This window comes from Centruroides vittatus, unplaced genomic scaffold (assembly GCF_030686945.1).
Source record: "Centruroides vittatus isolate TY-2023 unplaced genomic scaffold, ASM3068694v2 contig_178, whole genome shotgun sequence".
NCBI lineage: Eukaryota > Metazoa > Arthropoda > Arachnida > Scorpiones > Buthidae > Centruroides > Centruroides vittatus.
The window spans coordinates 577285-595153 of record NW_027121089.1 but is presented as its reverse complement, the minus strand read 5'-3'; the positions used below and the strand labels follow the sequence as shown (position 1 = coordinate 595153).

At 42.5% G+C, this 17869-nt stretch overlaps 3 protein-coding genes across 3 annotated transcripts; all 3 read left to right on the top strand.

Annotated features, from left to right (window-relative positions):
- Positions 1 to 14: 14 nt before the first annotated feature.
- LOC136969397 (uncharacterized) lies at positions 15 to 1229 on the top strand. Its single transcript, XM_067263533.1, has one exon. The coding sequence runs from the start codon at positions 15 to 17 to the stop codon at positions 1227 to 1229; it is 1215 nt and encodes a 404-aa protein (XP_067119634.1).
- A 9726-nt stretch (positions 1230 to 10955) lies between these two features.
- LOC136969396 (uncharacterized) lies at positions 10956 to 12149 on the top strand. The gene has a single exon (XM_067263532.1). The coding sequence runs from the start codon at positions 10956 to 10958 to the stop codon at positions 12147 to 12149; it is 1194 nt and encodes a 397-aa protein (XP_067119633.1).
- A 1482-nt stretch (positions 12150 to 13631) lies between these two features.
- On the top strand, positions 13632 to 14846 carry LOC136969394 (uncharacterized). Its single transcript, XM_067263531.1, has one exon. It carries the CDS (start codon positions 13632 to 13634, stop codon positions 14844 to 14846), a length of 1215 nt encoding a protein of 404 aa, XP_067119632.1.
- Positions 14847 to 17869: the final 3023 nt, after the last annotated feature.

The window sequence follows — 17869 nt, the reverse complement described above, 5'->3', positions numbered from 1 at the left end:
ATTACTTTTTCAATATGGATTCACTACAATCTAAAACATTAGGTACCAAAGCATCACCACCAAGTGACTTTACTTCCGTTAACCAACCAGCCTACCTTATTGTTCATGCTACGGGAGAAACATCTCTGTCTAAACGTTCCCCCTTTTTGATTCAAAAATTATTTGAATCAACCATTGGGCATCTTAAAAAAATCCAAAAATTGAGGTCAGGAGATTTACTCGTTGAGGCAGCTTCTCCTCAACAATCAGCAAAGCTTTTAAAGACTAAATCTCTAGGAGACATAAATGTCACAATCACACCACACACAAGTTTGAACTCGTCACGTGGTGTGATATCTGAGGTCGATCTGATGTCTGAAGATGAAGCAGACATCCAGATCGGTCTTGCAGATCAAGGTGTCACTGCCGTTCGACGCATCTCCATTCGTCGTGATGGCAAGCTGATACCGACTAAACATTTGATTCTCACTTTCGGAAAGCCAACATTGCCATCATTCGTTACTGCGGGATATCTTCGATGCCCAGTTCGACCATACGTTCCAAATCCGCTGCGTTGTTTCAAATGCCAGCGATTTGGACATTCCCAGACCTCCTGCCGAGGCAAAAGCTTATGTGCACAGTGTGGAACTGAAGGCCACAACAGTACTGAATGTAAAAGTACTCCACACTGTGTGAACTGTAAAGATGCCCATCCAGCCTATTCTCGGAAATGCCCTGCATGGCAAAGAGAAAAAGAAATTCAACGCCTAAAAACAGTTAACAACATACCTTACCCAGAGGCTCGGCGCATGGTCACTCAAAGTGCATCATTACAACAAAAGACATTTGCTTCTGTTTTGAAGTCCACAAAGACATGTGCGGTTCAGACAGAAATTTCCGTTTCACCAAATGAATCTTTTACTCGCCATGCTAGATGCTTGTTAACTCAATCTACAGATACAGAAGTAAAAGAGAATATAAAGAAAAAAACACCCCTACCTAAAGCAGGGATAGTAACCAGAAATGTGGGTTCTAAAAAAGCTAATAAGAACCCACTGAACAAACAAAAATTAAAATCAGCCCTCTCTAAATCTAAAAGATCAGAGACTCAGTCTATGAGTGAGTTCTCTGACTTCTCAGATGAGGAGACTAATAAGGTGGTTACACCACCAAACTCGCCTCCAAAAGGCAAATCGGCTGTAAAACTAAAGAGGGATACTTTTACAAAGAATGCTGCCTCAACCACATAATGGATTATAAAATAATCCAATGGAACTGTCGTGGTTTCCGCAACAACTTTTCTGACGTTAAACATTTGACATCATCTACCACATCTCTCTGCGTGGCACTCCAGGAAACACATCTAAAACCTGGAGAAAAAATTACTTTAAAAGGATTTAATCTTTACCGTAAGGATGATGATAGCCACACTCGCGCCAGTGGAGGTGTGGCTGTACTGGTTTCAAATTGCATCCCTTCCTTACCGGTACAAATAAGAACAGAGCTGCAAGCTGTGGCAGTCAGAATTTCAATTGGAGTAACTGTCACAGTTTGTTCCATATACTTGCCACCAGATGTCAGAGTCAATGAGGATGAATTGGATGACTTGGTTGAACAACTGCCGACTCCGTTTATACTACTTGGTGATTTCAATGGCCACAATCCAATGTGGGGCAGTCACGACATCAATTGTCGAGGCAGAGCCATTGAAAGATTCATAGGTAATCACCAACTGTATTTATTTAATACTGGAGAAGTGACATACTTCCACGCCCCAACAAGAACATTCACTGCCATTGATTTGACATTAGCTAGTCCAAATCTGTTTTCAGCGTTTACATGGGAGGTTGGATCTAATCCACTTTTCAGTGACCACTTCCCAATATTTTTAAAATATAGAGGCAGAGGAAGCTGTGAAACAGCCCGTCCACCACGCTGGAAATTTGAAACGGCAGATTGGCCTGCATTTTCCTCTTTGGCTAACATCACTGAGGAAATGGTCAATACTGCCGATATCAATGATGCAGTAGAAGTTGTCACTTCCAGTATTATTCAGGCAGCCGAAAAAACAATGGGGAAAACGTCAACCAGATATCCAAAACATCCGAAACCATGGTGGGATCAGAATTGTGAGGCAGCATTTAAAAAACAAAAGAAAGCATGGGGGATTTTCAGAAGATACCCCACTGCTGAGAATTTGATAGCTTTTAAAAAAGCAAAGGCAAATGCCAGAAAAATAAGGAGGCAAAGCCAAAGGGATTCCTGGAGAAAGTATGTTTCTAGCATAACATCTTCCACCAGCTCAAAAGCAGTCTGGGATAAAATCCATAAAATTAACGGGAAATATGCTTCTCACTCTCTGTCCATGCTGGAAAATAATGGCACAATAATCAGTGACATAAAAGGTATTGCTGATTTGTTGGGTGAAACATTTTCGTCTTCATCCAGCAATATTATGTATACAACAAATTTCCAGGCTTATAAAGTCCAAAGTGAAAAACAATATCTAAACTTTCACTCTCCATCTAATGAGGAATATAATGTGCCATTCAGCAGAATAGAACTATGTACAGCAATCTCTCGCTCGGGGAATACTGCTGTAGGGCCGGATAAAATTCATTACAGCATGATTAAAAATCTGTCAGACAATTCCCTTAGTAACCTTCTGAATCTGTTCAACAGAATATGGACAGAACATACTTTTCCTGACTCTTGGAGGCTATCTATCATAATTCCCATTCCCAAGCCAGGTAAAGACTGCAAGAATCCCTCTAATTATAGACCAATTTCTCTGACTAGTTGTCTCTGCAAACTTTTCGAGAGAATGGTAAACAGACGCCTGATGTTCCTCCTAGAGGAAAAGAACTACTTTTCACCACATCAGAGTGGATTTCGTAGGAACAGAAGTACCACAGACAATCTAGTAAACCTTGAAACATCTATACGCGAAGCGTTTGTAAGACGACAGCACTTAGTGTCTGTGTTTTTTGATATAGAGAAGGCCTATGATCGCTGCTGGCGATACGGGATACTCCGTGATCTGCACAAATTTGGATTGCGGGGTAATTTGCCAATTTTTATAAAAAACTTCCTACAGAATCGAAGATTCCAAGTCAGGATGGGCAACACTTTGTCTAGGCCTTTCACACAAGAAGAGGGTGTCCCTCAAGGTTCTATTTTGAGTGTAACTCTGTTCCTAATAAAAATTAACAGTATAACTAACTGTCTCCCTCCCAGTGTGAAACACTCTCTGTATGTGGATGACTTTCAGATTTCCTGTCAGTCTAGTAACATGGGTTTTATTGAGAGACAACTGCAAACCTCCTTAAATCGAATAGACAATTGGTCCAAGACCAACGGTTTCAGTTTTAACGTAGAGAAGACCTCGTGCATCCACTTTTGCCGAAGGCGTGGTTTGCACCTGGACCCTGAAATTCACCTAAATGGGGTTAAAATCCCAATGGTCAACGAAGCAAAATTTTTGGGTGTCGTGTTTGACCATAAATTGACGTTCTTACCACACTTGCGCAATTTGAAGAGTAGATGTTTAAAAGCTTTAAACCTATTAAAGGTATTGTGCTGCTCATCCTGGGGAGCAGACAAATGTTCTATGCTCAGGATTTATAGGGCCCTTGTTCGCTCTAAGCTGGACTATGGATGCATTGTGTATGGCTCTACACGAGAATCTACTCTTCGGATGCTGGATCCAATCCACCATCAAGCATTGCGTTTGTGCACTGGTGCATTTCGAACTTCTCCTGTACAAAGTTTGTATGTGGATGCTCATGAGCCTCCACTATCTCTTAGGAGAGAACAGTTGTCTCTTTTTTATTACATTAAACAGAGATCTCAAAATAAACTTTTAGCTGATTGTTCAGATAGTCAGCTGAGGAGATTATTTGCAGCTCGCCCAAGTAGTGTCCCTACATTTGACATAAGAATGGAGAATGTAAGCAGCACGATTGACCTGGACACAAGCAACATTTCGCAGGTCGAGGTCGATAATATATCACCTTGGTCAATTCCTGTGATAAACGTTGATTTAAGCTTAAAGCAGTTTCTAAAAGAAACCACCCCAGACTACGTTTATAGACAGCACTTCGCAGAAATTCAACATCGTGACAGGAATTTAATTCCTATATACACCGATGGATCTAAATCGGATGACTATGTTGGCTTAGCCTTTGTTTGCCAGGATGAAATTGTGGCAGAACAAATAGCACCGAATTCTTCCATTTTTACTGCGGAGTTGCAGGCTATTCATTTAGCCCTAAAGTATATAAATAGGAAAGGTCATCGTTGCTGCGTGATTTACACTGACTCAGTTAGTGCACTTCAGGCTTTGATCTCGTATGAACCTAGTTTTCACTCCATAGTGATTAAAATTCGTAAGCTGATTTGCCATCTTTTTGCGAGGAATTTCTCTATAAAATTTTGTTGGGTCCCAGGCCATGTAGGTATAAGAGGGAATGAAGAAGCTGACGCAGCTGCAAAGTCAGCAAGTCCTTCTCAGCATACAATGCATATTGAAGGAGGTGACTTGAAGCTAGTTGTTAAAAAACGACTAGAGGAGAGATGGCAAAATGTGTGGAACGCACAAGTCCACAATAAACTACACGAGATCAAACCTGTGATAGAAAATTGGACACAGAAGAAACCTTATGACAGGAGATCTGAGGTCATTCTTACTCGTTTGAGAATTGGACATACTCGACTGACTCATCAATACCTTTTGAAGGGTGATGACCAGCCTGTATGTCAGTATTGCAACTGTAATGTAAGTGTTAAGCACATACTGAGCAATTGCATCGCCTCTGAACGGATTCGTAGGCAGCATTTTGGAAATGCAAGTTTTAACGAGATTTTGGGCCAGAGGCCAAGTGTTGATAAATTATTGAACTTTCTAAAAGTTACAAATATTTATAAAGAAATCTAATTATTTATTTATTTATATCCATATACATGTTGTTGTTATACACAGTTTAACTGTTGTATATTTTTGTTATTGGTTTTTTGTTTTTGTTTTGTTCATTTTTATTGTTATTTATGTACATATATATACCGTATGTTGTGGCGCAGCTTGGCCTATGTGGCTTTTGTGCCAATAAACTGTAACCAACCAACCAACCGAGTAGCAGAGAGATGGCAAAATGTGTGGAACGAACAAGTCCACAATAAACTTTACGAGATCAAACCTATAATAGAAAATTGGACACACAACAAACAGTATGATAGGAGATCTGAAGTCATTCTTATTCGTCTGAGGATTGGACATATTCGGCTTACTCATCAATACCTTTTAAAGGGTGATGACCAGCCAGTATGCCAGTATTGCATTTGTATTTTAAGTGTCAAACACATACTTTGCAACTGTGTTGCTTTTGACCAGAGTCGCAGACAGTATTTCGGAAATGCAAATTTGAGAGAGATTTTGGGCCAGAGGCCAAATCTTGATAAAATACTGAACTTTTTGAAAGTTATAAATATTAATAAAGAGATTTAACTAATTTATTTATTTATTTATTTATTTAGTATATATTTATATTTGTGTTGTACTGTTTGTTTGCACTTGTTTGTGTTTTTGTGTTGTATTGACGTTTTGTGATATATATATTTAGCTTTGTTTAATTTTACCATTTGTCATGGCGCAGTATAGCCTGTATGGCTCTTGTGCCAAAAAACTAGAACTAACCAACCAACCACGAAGCGTCCAGGGCCAGTGATCCCTATATAATAAGCGGCGACGACCCTCACGTGTTGGATACACTCCCGTAAAGGACAAAAAGCAAAAATTAGACACCGGGAGACCACAGGCTCAATCGGTAACTGCTATTACTTATCCTGATATTCGAAGTGAAGCTACCTTTGAATGTTATATAGGAGGAAGCTCGGCCATTGTGCAGATAGACACTGGAGCTAGGGTATCCCTCTTGTCTAAAGCTTTTGCCAAAACAATGAAGGAAAGGATACAAATCGATTACCATAAAGAGACTGATTTACGAAGCGCTACCGGTCATCTCATTCAAACTTACGGTATTGCGAACCCTACCTTCAAAATCGGCGACCTGCAGTTCCCCTTTGCGTGTTGTCTAGTAGATATAGACATTACATATTCTTGCGATGGCATTATTGGGAGAGATATGATCGCTGATAAGGGCTTTCTTATCAACTTAAAGGAGAATTGATTATACCTTCTGTTACGGTAGTAACGTTATTAAACTCCACGATGTCCGGAGACGAGTCGGGGAAGGAACTACCCGACGAAACGACAACGCATAACCGACAGGTCCAGGGAAGTCGGAATAAATCGAGGGAAAAGGCCCAGGTAACTGCGGCTATAAGATCTAAAAAGGGATCACAAGGACAGGTAAACGGAGAAGAAGGAAAGGAGGTAGTCTTAATAGAACCGTGCCGACTTCCCCCCATGACGGATAATATCGTAAGCGCGACCATCCGAGGACGTCGCCTTCCAAGTAATAAAATGGGAGTAATTGAGACACTTCCCCTTGCCCAGGAAGGAATATTTGGAGCCAATGTATTGGTCACACCCAACAAAAAGGGACAAGTACCTATCCGTCTCCGTAATTCGACCCACCAAACGATAACTTTAAAGAAAGGAGAAAAAGTAGGCATGTATTTCGAGGCGGTCCAGGAAACAGACCCGGTCGGGACTATCCGAGAAGGAGAAACGGCACAATTATCAGAGGCCGAATTCAACCAATTATTTGACTGGACTGATATCCCGGAAGACGAACATCAAGAGCTTTTAGCCTTATTATATAAATATCGACACGTTTTTGCCGTAAATGATTACGATTTGGGGTATTGCGATATTGTGCAACATAAAATTGATACCGGCGATGCGGCGCCCGTTTACTCCCCCCCTTATCGAATTCCATATGCGCAACGGCAGCAATTAAATGAAATAATCGATGGACTTTTAGCGAATAACATCATCGAACATTCTACATCACCCTGGAGTTCAGCAGCGCTTCTCGTTAAGAAAAAACTGGGTGGTTTAAGATTAGTGATAGATTACCGCAAATTAAACAAAATCACCAAAGTAGATCCATATCCACTGCCCTTAGTGCAGGAATCCCTCAGCTTGATGGGCCAAGCAAAATATTTCTCCACAATGGACACAGTCTCGGGATTTTGGCAATTGAGTGTATGTGATAAGGAGAAAACAGCCTTCTCCACACCTGATGGGCACTATCAATGGAACAGGTGTCCCATGGGGCTCCGTAACTCACCTGCAGCCTTTGAAAGAACCATGGACTTCGTCCTGCATGGTCTGAAGGGAAAGACATGCCTCGTCTACATGGACGACATCTTGACTTTCAGTCCCGACTTCCCTACTCACCTCCAACGCTTGGAACAAATATTCCAACGATTAGGCGAAGCCGGAATTAAGCTAAAACCAAAAAAATGTCATTTTCTGCAGAGGCAAATAAAATTTTTAGGCCATGAAATTTCCGAACAGGGTATAAAACCAGATAGCGATAAGATAAAGTGCGTCTTAGACTTCCCTAGGCCCGAAAATGAGCGAGAAATTCGATCCTTTTTGGGATTAACTGGTTATTATCGTCGACATGTGGACAAGTATGCAAAAATCGCCAAACCCTTAACGGATTTATTGAAGAAAGATACCTCTTTCGAATGGGGCCCGGCTCAACAAGAAAGTTTCGAGACGCTAAAGCAAATTCTAACCTCCACTCCATTATTAAAATCACCGGATTTTTCGAAGCCTTTTTTCCTTGCTACAGATGCTTCGAATGTTGCCTTAGGAGCCATATTATCCCAAGAGGAAAATGGCACAGAGAAACCGATTGCTTATGCAAGTCGATTACTGAGAAAACCCGAACTTAACTACAGCACGACTGAGAAGGAGTGTTTAGCTACTGTTTGGGCTGTGAGATATTTTAAACCTTACTTATATGGACGAAAATTTACGATACTCACGGATCATCGACCTCTGCATTGGTTATTAGATTGTAAGGACTCAACTACAAATTCGCGGCTTTCACGATGGATTATCTTCCTCCAAGAATTCGATTTTGACGTGGTTCACAAAGCGGGAGAGTCGCATAAAAATGCAGATGCTCTTAGCCGCATCCCTATTCGGCAAATCCAGGAGGTAGACCCTATATTTTCCCTGACGCAAATAGCGAAGGCACAACAAGGAGATACGCAGTGGAAACCCCTTATCCAACAATTGCAAGACGGAGCAATCTCAGGAAGTTGGAACGGCCTTACCTTAGACGAATTCTATCTCAATGAAGAAGGCGCCCTATGCCACAAAGGCACCAATAAAGGACAGTCCGACTGGTGGGAACAAATTGTTGTCCCAGCCACTCTTAAGGATTATCTCCTATATACCTTTCATGATAATCCCATCGCTGGACATCTGGGAGAACTTAAGATGCGTACTAAAATAGCTAAGTCGTTTTATTGGCCAGAAATGACCAAGGAGATACGAAATTATTGTCAAAGCTGTCTAAGCTGCGCGAAACATCGTCGGCGCGGACGCAGAGCCCAAGCCGAATTACAATTATTTGCTCCCCTTTCACACGTCTTTGAACGTACTGCCATGGATATTGTTGGACCACTCCCGCGCACCACTACAGGGAATAAATATATCTTAGTCTTCGTCGATCACTTTACCCGGTATGCTGAAGCTATTCCACTACCGGATGTTAGTAGTAAGACGATCGCGAAAGCCTTCGTTACCAATATTATATTACGTCACTCGACGCCGACGCACTTACTGACGGACCGAGCTCCGAATCTGATTTCGAAAATGTTTACCGAAGTATGCAAGCTCCTGAACATAAACAGGCTCCTCACCACCGCCTATCATCCCGCCAGTAATGGCGTTGTGGAAAGATTTAACAAAACATTAATTGATATTTTAGCACATTATGTAGCCAGAGATCAACACGATTGGGACGAGTGGATACCTTACGCTCTCTTCGCGTACAACACCTCGGTTCACGCTTCTATGAATGAGAGCCCATTCTTTCTTTTGTATGGTAGAGACCCTACCTATCCGTTTGATATAGTTACTAAGCCGGCGGAAGTGCGTTATGATATAGATGACAATTTTGCCTCAGAATTGCAACAACGGATGAAATTAGCCCATCAAACGGCCCAACAAGTGGCCGAACAGGTCGCCGAAGCTCGACAAGAACGACACCGGCGACAAAATAAGCCTCCCTGTTATAAGGTGGGAGACCGAGTTCTATTAAAGGAAGTCGTTACGCCAAGAGGGTTAAAGCAGAAATTAGCACCGCGATGGTCTGGACCCTATCGAATTATCGAAGCTCTCGGTCCTGTAAACTTTAAAATTGAACACTTAGAAACCAAACGTAGAATGCACATCCACGCGGATCGAATCAAACCAACGACCGCCCGCGAGGAAGTCCACCTGCGGCAAGCTCGAGGTAATGATCAACTCACAACCTTGACCGCAACCGCCGAGCTTGATCAATCCTCGTATCTCAGACCCGTGGGACGAATTTATCTTAACCTCTATCCCTACTCAACCCCCTACGGGAGAAATAGTGGAAAGGGAAAGTGAAGAGGACACCGAGCGCGGGGACTCAGAACGCGAACAATCGGAAGCCGAGGAACCAGAAAGTACGCCTCCATACGCGCTACGCAGCCGTGGCCCGGTCCCCGAACAGCCATGGGTGATGCCACGGCCAAGCCGAAATCGTAGTCGCATCCTGCGATTCGTTTCGCCTGCGACAAGCCAACCGTCATCCCCTGAGCGCAGGGAATAGACTAAGGAAGGTTAGCAATAACATCTATTACCGACCTTCATCTTTGCCTCTTCCGTAATATTTGCTAACTGCTTTGATGCTGAAATATTCTTATTGGCCTTATCTATATTTTCCGATTGGTTACACGCCGCCGAGAACAACCTCCGGCGGGCCGACAACTATCGCAAGATACTCGACCCGAAGAAATCCGTCTTCAAGAAAGGGAAACTAACCCGCTTCTGGGAAGCGACACACCCTTACAGGAAGCACCCCGGAGCGATCCCACCCGCCTTCACCAACGGGCCATTGTTCAAACCTATTGACACCGCCATTTTTAGATCCTTTGTTCAACTTCTTCTTTCGAAGTTTTGTCCTTATTATAATCCATTATAATATATCACTATATATCACATGTTAAACTATATTATTACTTACTATTACTCACATATTATATTACTTGTTATTCAAATTTTATTTAACCATTTTAACCAACGTTTTGAATTAGACCAACGTGTTAGCTTATCCCATTTAGATTTAAGTTAAAATTTTATCATCATAGCGACCTGAGGGAGAGTAACCCCATTTATTAATTTTTGTAATGTGTACCTCGATCCGAAAACAAATAGACCTTTCATTTCAAATGACTATTTGTAATTGACTTTTGTGAGTACCAATAGGACGACATCCTCGCCGCAACGGACTAAGACTATGACGACCCTCCACCAAAATTAATCACCGCACCGAATTCCACGCCCCCTCGATGTGGGTTCCTGTCCGTGGTGAGGGGACCTCCCAGAGATGGTTTAGTAACTCTCCTTTACCATCCCTGGGATCTGAACGCTCACCCATGTGTTTGCCGTGCGTGGTGACCCGTATGCCGGAAAGGGGGATCCTGGTAGTTGAGGGGCAACATACCGTTTCCAACACACTGCTTTGGCCCCTGCTTCGGATAAACGGGAGGCTCAAATCAGGCTCCGTTTGAGTCAATCGGCTGGTCGTTGAGTCATTGTTGACCTCGGCTTGGAGTCAACCGATCGATGCAGACCGGGCAGACACGTCAGACAAGGTGTGCTCTTCTCGACTGCATTGTGAGGGTATAGCTCCTGGGAAACCCTGGTGCGACGGTCTATAGGAGTCTCCCATGTGACGGCACCCCCCTGTTGGGCCCCATGGTGGGTGGGGTCACTAGGAGCTGAATATACATTCTTAAATATGGATTGCAAAAACCCAAAAGAAACAACCAAAGAAAAGACCTCTAGTCAGCCTGCTTACTTAATAGTACATGCAACTGGAGAAAAACCCCTTGCTAAGTGTTCCCCCTTTTTGATTCAAAAGCTGTTTGAATCAACCATTGGGCATTTAAAAAAAATTCAAAAATTGAGGTCAGGGGACTTACTTGTAGAAACAGCCTCTCCTCAACAAACAACAAAGCTTTTGTCAATTACAACTCTTGGAGACATGGGAATATCGGTCACACCACACGGAAGTTTGAACTCATCACGTGGTGTGATATCTGAGTTTGACTTGATGTCTGAAGACGAATCAGACATTCAGATCGGCCTCTCGGACCAAGGTGTCACTTCTGTCCGACGCATTTCGATCTGTCGAGATGGCAAGTTGATACCCACAAAACATCTAATACTCACGTTTAACAACCCTGCATTGCCATTATTTGTTACAGCAGGATATCTGCGCTGCGCAGTTCGTCCGTATATTCCAAATCTGCTGCGTTGCTTTAAATGCCAGCGATTTGGACATTCCCAGACCTCTTGTCGAGGCAAAAACTTGTGCACACAGTGTGGAACTGAAGGTCACAACAGTACTGAATGTAAAAGTACGCCACACTGTGTGAACTGCAAAGATGCCCATCCTTCCTACTCACGAAAGTGTACCGCATGGCAAAGAGAAAAAGAGATCCAACGGGTAAAAACTGTGAAAAACATCTCATATCCAGAGGCTCGTCGTATGGTCACTCCAAGTGCACCTTTGCAACAAAAGACATTTGCTGCCGTTTTGAAATCTACTAACACATGTGGGGTTCAAACAGAGATTTCTGTATCCCCAAGTGAATCTTTTACACGCCATGCGAAATGTTTAATACTCCCATCTATGAAAACACCAGAACAGGAAAGTACAAAAGCAAAAACACCTCTACCAAAAACTGGGATAACAACTAGGAATGTGGGTTCCAAAAAAGCGAGTAAGAACCCACTAAACAAACAGAGAGTGAAAGCAGCACTCTCCAAATCCAAAAAATCGGAGGCTCAGTCGATGAGTGAGTTCTCTGATATCTCTGACGAAGAGAATAAACTGGAGGTGACCCAAACAACATCGCCTCTAAAAGGAAAATCATCAGTTAAATTGAAGAGGGACACTTTTGCAAAGAATGCTGTATCAAACACATAATGGATTATAAAATAATTCAGTGGAACTGTCGTGGTTTCCGCAACAACTTCTCTGACGTTAAACACTTGACATCACCTACCACATCTCTCTGCGTGGCACTCCAGGAAACACATTTAAAACCTGGAGAAAAAATATCTTTAAAAGGATTTGGACTCTACCGCAAGGATGATGATAGCCACAACCGCGCCAGTGGAGGTGTGGCTATACTGGTTTCAAACTGCATCCCGTCCTTACCGGTACAAATAACAACAGAGCTGCAAGCTGTGGCAGTCAGAATTTCTATTGGAGTAACTGTCACAGTTTGTTCCATATACTTGCCACCAGATGTCAGAGTCGATGAAGATGAATTGGATGCCTTGGTTGAACAACTGCCGACTCCATTCCTTTTACTTGGTGATTTCAATGGCCACAATCCAATGTGGGGCAGTCTTGACATAAACCGTCGAGGCAGGGCCATTGAGAGATTTATAGGCAATCACCAACTGTATTTATTTAATACTGGAGAAGTGACATACTTCCACGCCCCAACAAGAACATTCACTGCCATTGACCTATCATTAGCAACCCCGAATCTGTTTTCAGCGTTTACATGGGAGGTTGGATCTAATCCACTCTCTAGTGACCACTTCCCAATATTTTTAAAATATCGAGGCAGAGAAAGCTGTGAAACAGCCCGTCCACCACGCTGGAAACTTGAAACGGCAGATTGGCCTGCATTTTCCTCTTTGGCTAACGTCACTGAGGAAATGGTCAATACTGCTGATATCAATGACGCAGTTGAAGTTGTCACTTCCAGTATTATTCAGGCAGCCGAAAAAACAATGGGGATAACATCAACCAGATATCCAAAACATCCTAAACCATGGTGGGATCAGAATTGTGAGGCAGCATTTAAAAAACAAAAGAAAGCATGGGGGATTTTCAGGAGATACCCCACTGCTGAGAATTTGATAGCTTTTAAAAAAGCAAAGGCAAATGCCAGAAAAATAAGGAGGCAAAGCCAAAGGGATTCCTGGAGGAAGAGCCCCTCGATGTGAGGTTCCTGTCCGTGGTGAGGGACCTCCAGAGATGGTTTAGTAACTCTTCTTTACCATCCCTGGGATCTGAACGCCCACCCACGTGTTTGCCGTGCGTGGTGGCCCGTATGCCGGAAAGGGGGATCCTGGTAGTTGAGGGGCAACATAACGTCCCCAACACACTGCTTTGGCCCCTGCTTCGGATAAACGGGAGGCTCAAATCAGGCTCCGTTTGAGTCAATCGGCTGGTCGTTGAGTCATTCTGGACCTCGGCTTGGAGTCAACCGATCGATGCAGACCGGGCAGACACGTCAGACAAGATGTGCTCTTCTTGACTGCATTGTGAGGGTATAGCTCCTGGGAAACCCTGGTGTGACGGTCTATGGGAGTCTCCCATGTGACGGCATCCCCTTGTTGGACCCCATGGTGGGTGGGGTCACCGGGAGCTGAATATTACTTTTTCAATATGGATTCACTACAATCTAAAACATTAGGTACCAAAGCATCACCACCAAGTGATTTTACTTCCGTTAACCAACCAGCCTACCTTATTGTTCATGCTACGGGAGAAACATCTCTGTCTAAACGTTCCCCCTTTTTGATTCAAAAATTATTTGAATCAACCATTGGGCATCTTAAAAAAATCCAAAAATTGAGGTCAGGAGATTTACTCGTTGAGGCAGCCTCTCCTCAACAATCAGCAAAGCTTTTAAAGACTAAATCTCTAGGAGACATAAATGTCACAATCACACCACACACAAGTTTGAACTCGTCACGTGGTGTGATATCTGAGGTCGATCTGATGTCTGAAGATGAAGCAGACATCCAGATCGGTCTTGCAGATCAAGGTGTCACTGCCGTTCGACGCATCTCCATTCGTCGTGATGGCAAGCTGATACCGACTAAACATTTGATTCTCACTTTCGGAAAGCCAACATTGCCATCATTCGTTACTGCGGGATATCTTCGATGCCCAGTTCGACCATACGTTCCAAATCCGCTGCGTTGTTTCAAATGCCAGCGATTTGGACATTCCCAGACCTCCTGCCGAGGCAAAAGCTTATGTGCACAGTGTGGAACTGAAGGCCACAACAGTACTGAATGTAAAAGTACTCCACACTGTGTGAACTGCCAGGATGCCCATCCAGCCTATTCTCGGAAATGCCCTGCATGGCAAAGAGAAAAAGAAATTCAACGCCTAAAAACAGTTAACAACATACCTTACCCAGAGGCTCGGCGCATGGTCACTCAAAGTGCATCATTACAACAAAAGACATTTGCTTCTGTTTTGAAGTCCACAAAGACATGTGCGGTTCAGACAGAAATTTCCGTTTCACCAAATGAATCTTTTACTCGCCATGCTAGATGCTTGTTAACTCAATCTACAGATACAGAAGTAAAAGAGAATATAAAGAAAAAAACACCCCTACCTAAAGCAGGGATAGTAACCAGAAATGTGGGTTCTAAAAAAGCTAATAAGAACCCACTGAACAAACAAAAATTAAAATCAGCCCTCTCTAAATCTAAAAGATCAGAGACTCAGTCTATGAGTGAGTTCTCTGACTTCTCAGATGAGGAGACTAATAAGGTGGTTACACCACCAAACTCGCCTCCAAAAGGCAAATCGGCTGTAAAACTAAAGAGGGATACTTTTACAAAGAATGCTGCCTCAACCACATAATGGATTATAAAATAATCCAATGGAACTGTCGTGGTTTCCGCAACAACTTTTCTGACGTTAAACATTTGACATCATCTACCACATCTCTCTGCGTGGCACTCCAGGAAACACATCTAAAACCTGGAGAAAAAATTACTTTAAAAGGATTTAATCTTTACCGTAAGGATGATGATAGCCACACTCGCGCCAGTGGAGGTGTGGCTGTACTGGTTTCAAATTGCATCCCTTCCTTACCGGTACAAATAAGAACAGAGCTGCAAGCTGTGGCAGTCAGAATTTCAATTGGAGTAACTGTCACAGTTTGTTCCATATACTTGCCACCAGATGTCAGAGTCAATGAGGATGAATTGGATGACTTGGTTGAACAACTGCCGACTCCGTTTATTCTACTTGGTGATTTCAATGGCCACAATCCAATGTGGGGCAGTCACGACATCAATTGTCGAGGCAGAGCCATTGAAAGATTCATAGGTAATCACCAACTGTATTTATTTAATACTGGAGAAGTGACATACTTCCACGCCCCAACAAGAACATTCACTGCCATTGATTTGACATTAGCTAGTCCAAATCTGTTTTCAGCGTTTACATGGGAGGTTGGATCTAATCCACTTTCCAGTGACCACTTTCCAATATTTTTAAAATATAGAGGCAGAGGAAGCTGTGAAACAGCCCGTCCACCACGCTGGAAATTTGAAACGGCAGATTGGCCTGCATTTTCCTCTTTGGCTAACATCACTGAGGAAATGGTCAATACTGCCGATATCAATGATGCAGTAGAAGTTGTCACTTCCAGTATTATTCAGGCAGCCGAAAAAACAATGGGGAAAACGTCAACCAGATATCCAAAACATCCGAAACCATGGTGGGATCAGAATTGTGAGGCAGCATTTAAAAAACAAAAGAAAGCATGGGGGATTTTCAGAAGATACCCCACTGCTGAGAATTTGATAGCTTTTAAAAAAGCAAAGGCAAATGCCAGAAAAATAAGGAGGCAAAGCCAAAGGGATTCCTGGAGGAAGTATGTTTCTAGCATAACATCTTCCACCAGCTCAAAAGCAGTCTGGGATAAAATCCATAAAATTAATGGGAAATATGCTTCTCACTCTCTGTCCATGCTGGAAAATAATGGCACAATAATCAGTGACATAAAAGGTATTGCTGATTTGTTGGGTGAAACATTTTCGTCTTCATCCAGCAATATTATGTATACAACAAATTTCCAGGCTTATAAAGTCCAAAGTGAAAAACAATATCTAAACTTTCACTCTCCATCTAATGAGGAATATAATGTGCCATTCAGCAGAATAGAACTATGTACAGCAATCTCTCGCTCGGGGAATACTGCTGTAGGGCCGGATAAAATCCATTACAGCATGATTAAAAATCTGTCAGACAATTCCCTTAGTAACCTTCTGAATCTGTTCAACAGAATATGGACAGAACATACTTTTCCTGACTCTTGGAGGCTATCTATCATAATTCCCATTCCCAAGCCAGGTAAAGACTGCAAGAATCCCTCTATTTATAGACCAATTTCTCTGACTAGTTGTCTCTGCAAACTTTTCGAGAGAATGGTAAACAGACGCCTGATGTTCCTCCTAGAGGAAAAGAACTACTTTTCACCACATCAGAGTGGATTTCGTAGGAACAGAAGTACCACAGACAATCTAGTAAACCTTGAAACATCTATACGCGAAGCGTTTGTAAGATGACAGCACTTAGTGTCTGTGTTTTTCGATATAGAGAAGGCTTATGATCGCTGCTGGCGATATGGAATACTTTGTGATTTGCATGAATTTGGACTGCGGGGTTAATCTGCCAATTTTTATAAAAAACTTCTTGCAGAATTGAAGATTCCAAGTTAGGATGGGCAACACTTTGTCTAGGCCTTTCACACAAGAAGAGGGTGTTTTTCAAGGTTCTATTCTGAGTGTGACTCTGTTTCTAATCAAAATTAATAGCATAGCTAAGTGTCTACCTCCCAGTGTGAAACACTCTTTGTATGTGGATTACTTTCAGATCTCCTGTCAGTCTACTAACATGAGTTTTATTGAAAGACAACTGCAAACCTCCCTAAATCGCATAGACAATTGGTCCAAGATCAATGGTTTTACTTTTAATGCAGAGAAGACCTTGTGCATCCACTTTTGCCGAAGGCGTGGTTTGCACCTGGACCCTGAAATTCACCTAAATGGGGTTAAAATCCCAATGGGCAATGAATCAAAATTTTTGGGTGTCGTGTTTGACCATAAATCGACGTTCTTGCCACACTTGCACAATTTGAAGAGTAGATGTTTAAAATCTCTGAACCTTTTAAAGGTATTATGCTGCTCATCCTGGGGAGCAGACAAATGTTCGATGCTCAGGATATATAGAGCCCTCGTTCGCTCTAAGCTGGATTATGGATGTGTTGTTTATGGCTCTGCACGAGAATCTACTCTTCGGATGCTGGATCCAATCCACCATCAAGCATTGCGTTTGTGCACTGGTTCATTTCGAACTTCTCCTATTCAAAGTTTGTACGTGGATGCTTATGAGCCTCCACTATCTCTCAGGAGAGAGCAGTTGTTTTTGTTCTATTACATTAAACAGAAATCTCTGGCTAAGCCTTCAGTTTATTGTAGAGTATCAGATACTCAGCTGAAAAGATTATTTACAGCTCGCCCAAGTTGTGTCCCTACATTTGACATTAGAATGGAGAATGTAAGCAGCACGATTGACCTGGACACAAGCAACATTTCACAGGTCGAGGTCGATAATATATCACCTTGGTCAACTCCTGTGATTAATGTTGACTTTAGCTTAAAGCAGTTTCCTAAGGAATCCACCCCAGACTACATCTATAGGCAGCACTTTGCAGAAATTCAACATTGTGACAGGAATTTAATTCCTATTTATACTGATGGATCGAAATCGGTTGATTACGTTGGCTCAGCCTTTGTCTGCCAGGATGAGATCGTGGCAGAACAAATCGCATCGAATTCTTCCATCTTTACTGCAGAGTTGCAGGCTATTTACCT

Bases quoted from the DNA above. Each gene is read 5' to 3' on its own strand.
- LOC136969397 (XM_067263533.1), top strand. From the start codon at position 15: ATGGATTCACTACAATCTAAAACATTAGGTACCAAAGCATCACCACCA.
- LOC136969396 (XM_067263532.1), top strand. From the start codon at position 10,956: ATGGATTGCAAAAACCCAAAAGAAACAACCAAAGAAAAGACCTCTAGT.
- LOC136969394 (XM_067263531.1), top strand. From the start codon at position 13,632: ATGGATTCACTACAATCTAAAACATTAGGTACCAAAGCATCACCACCA.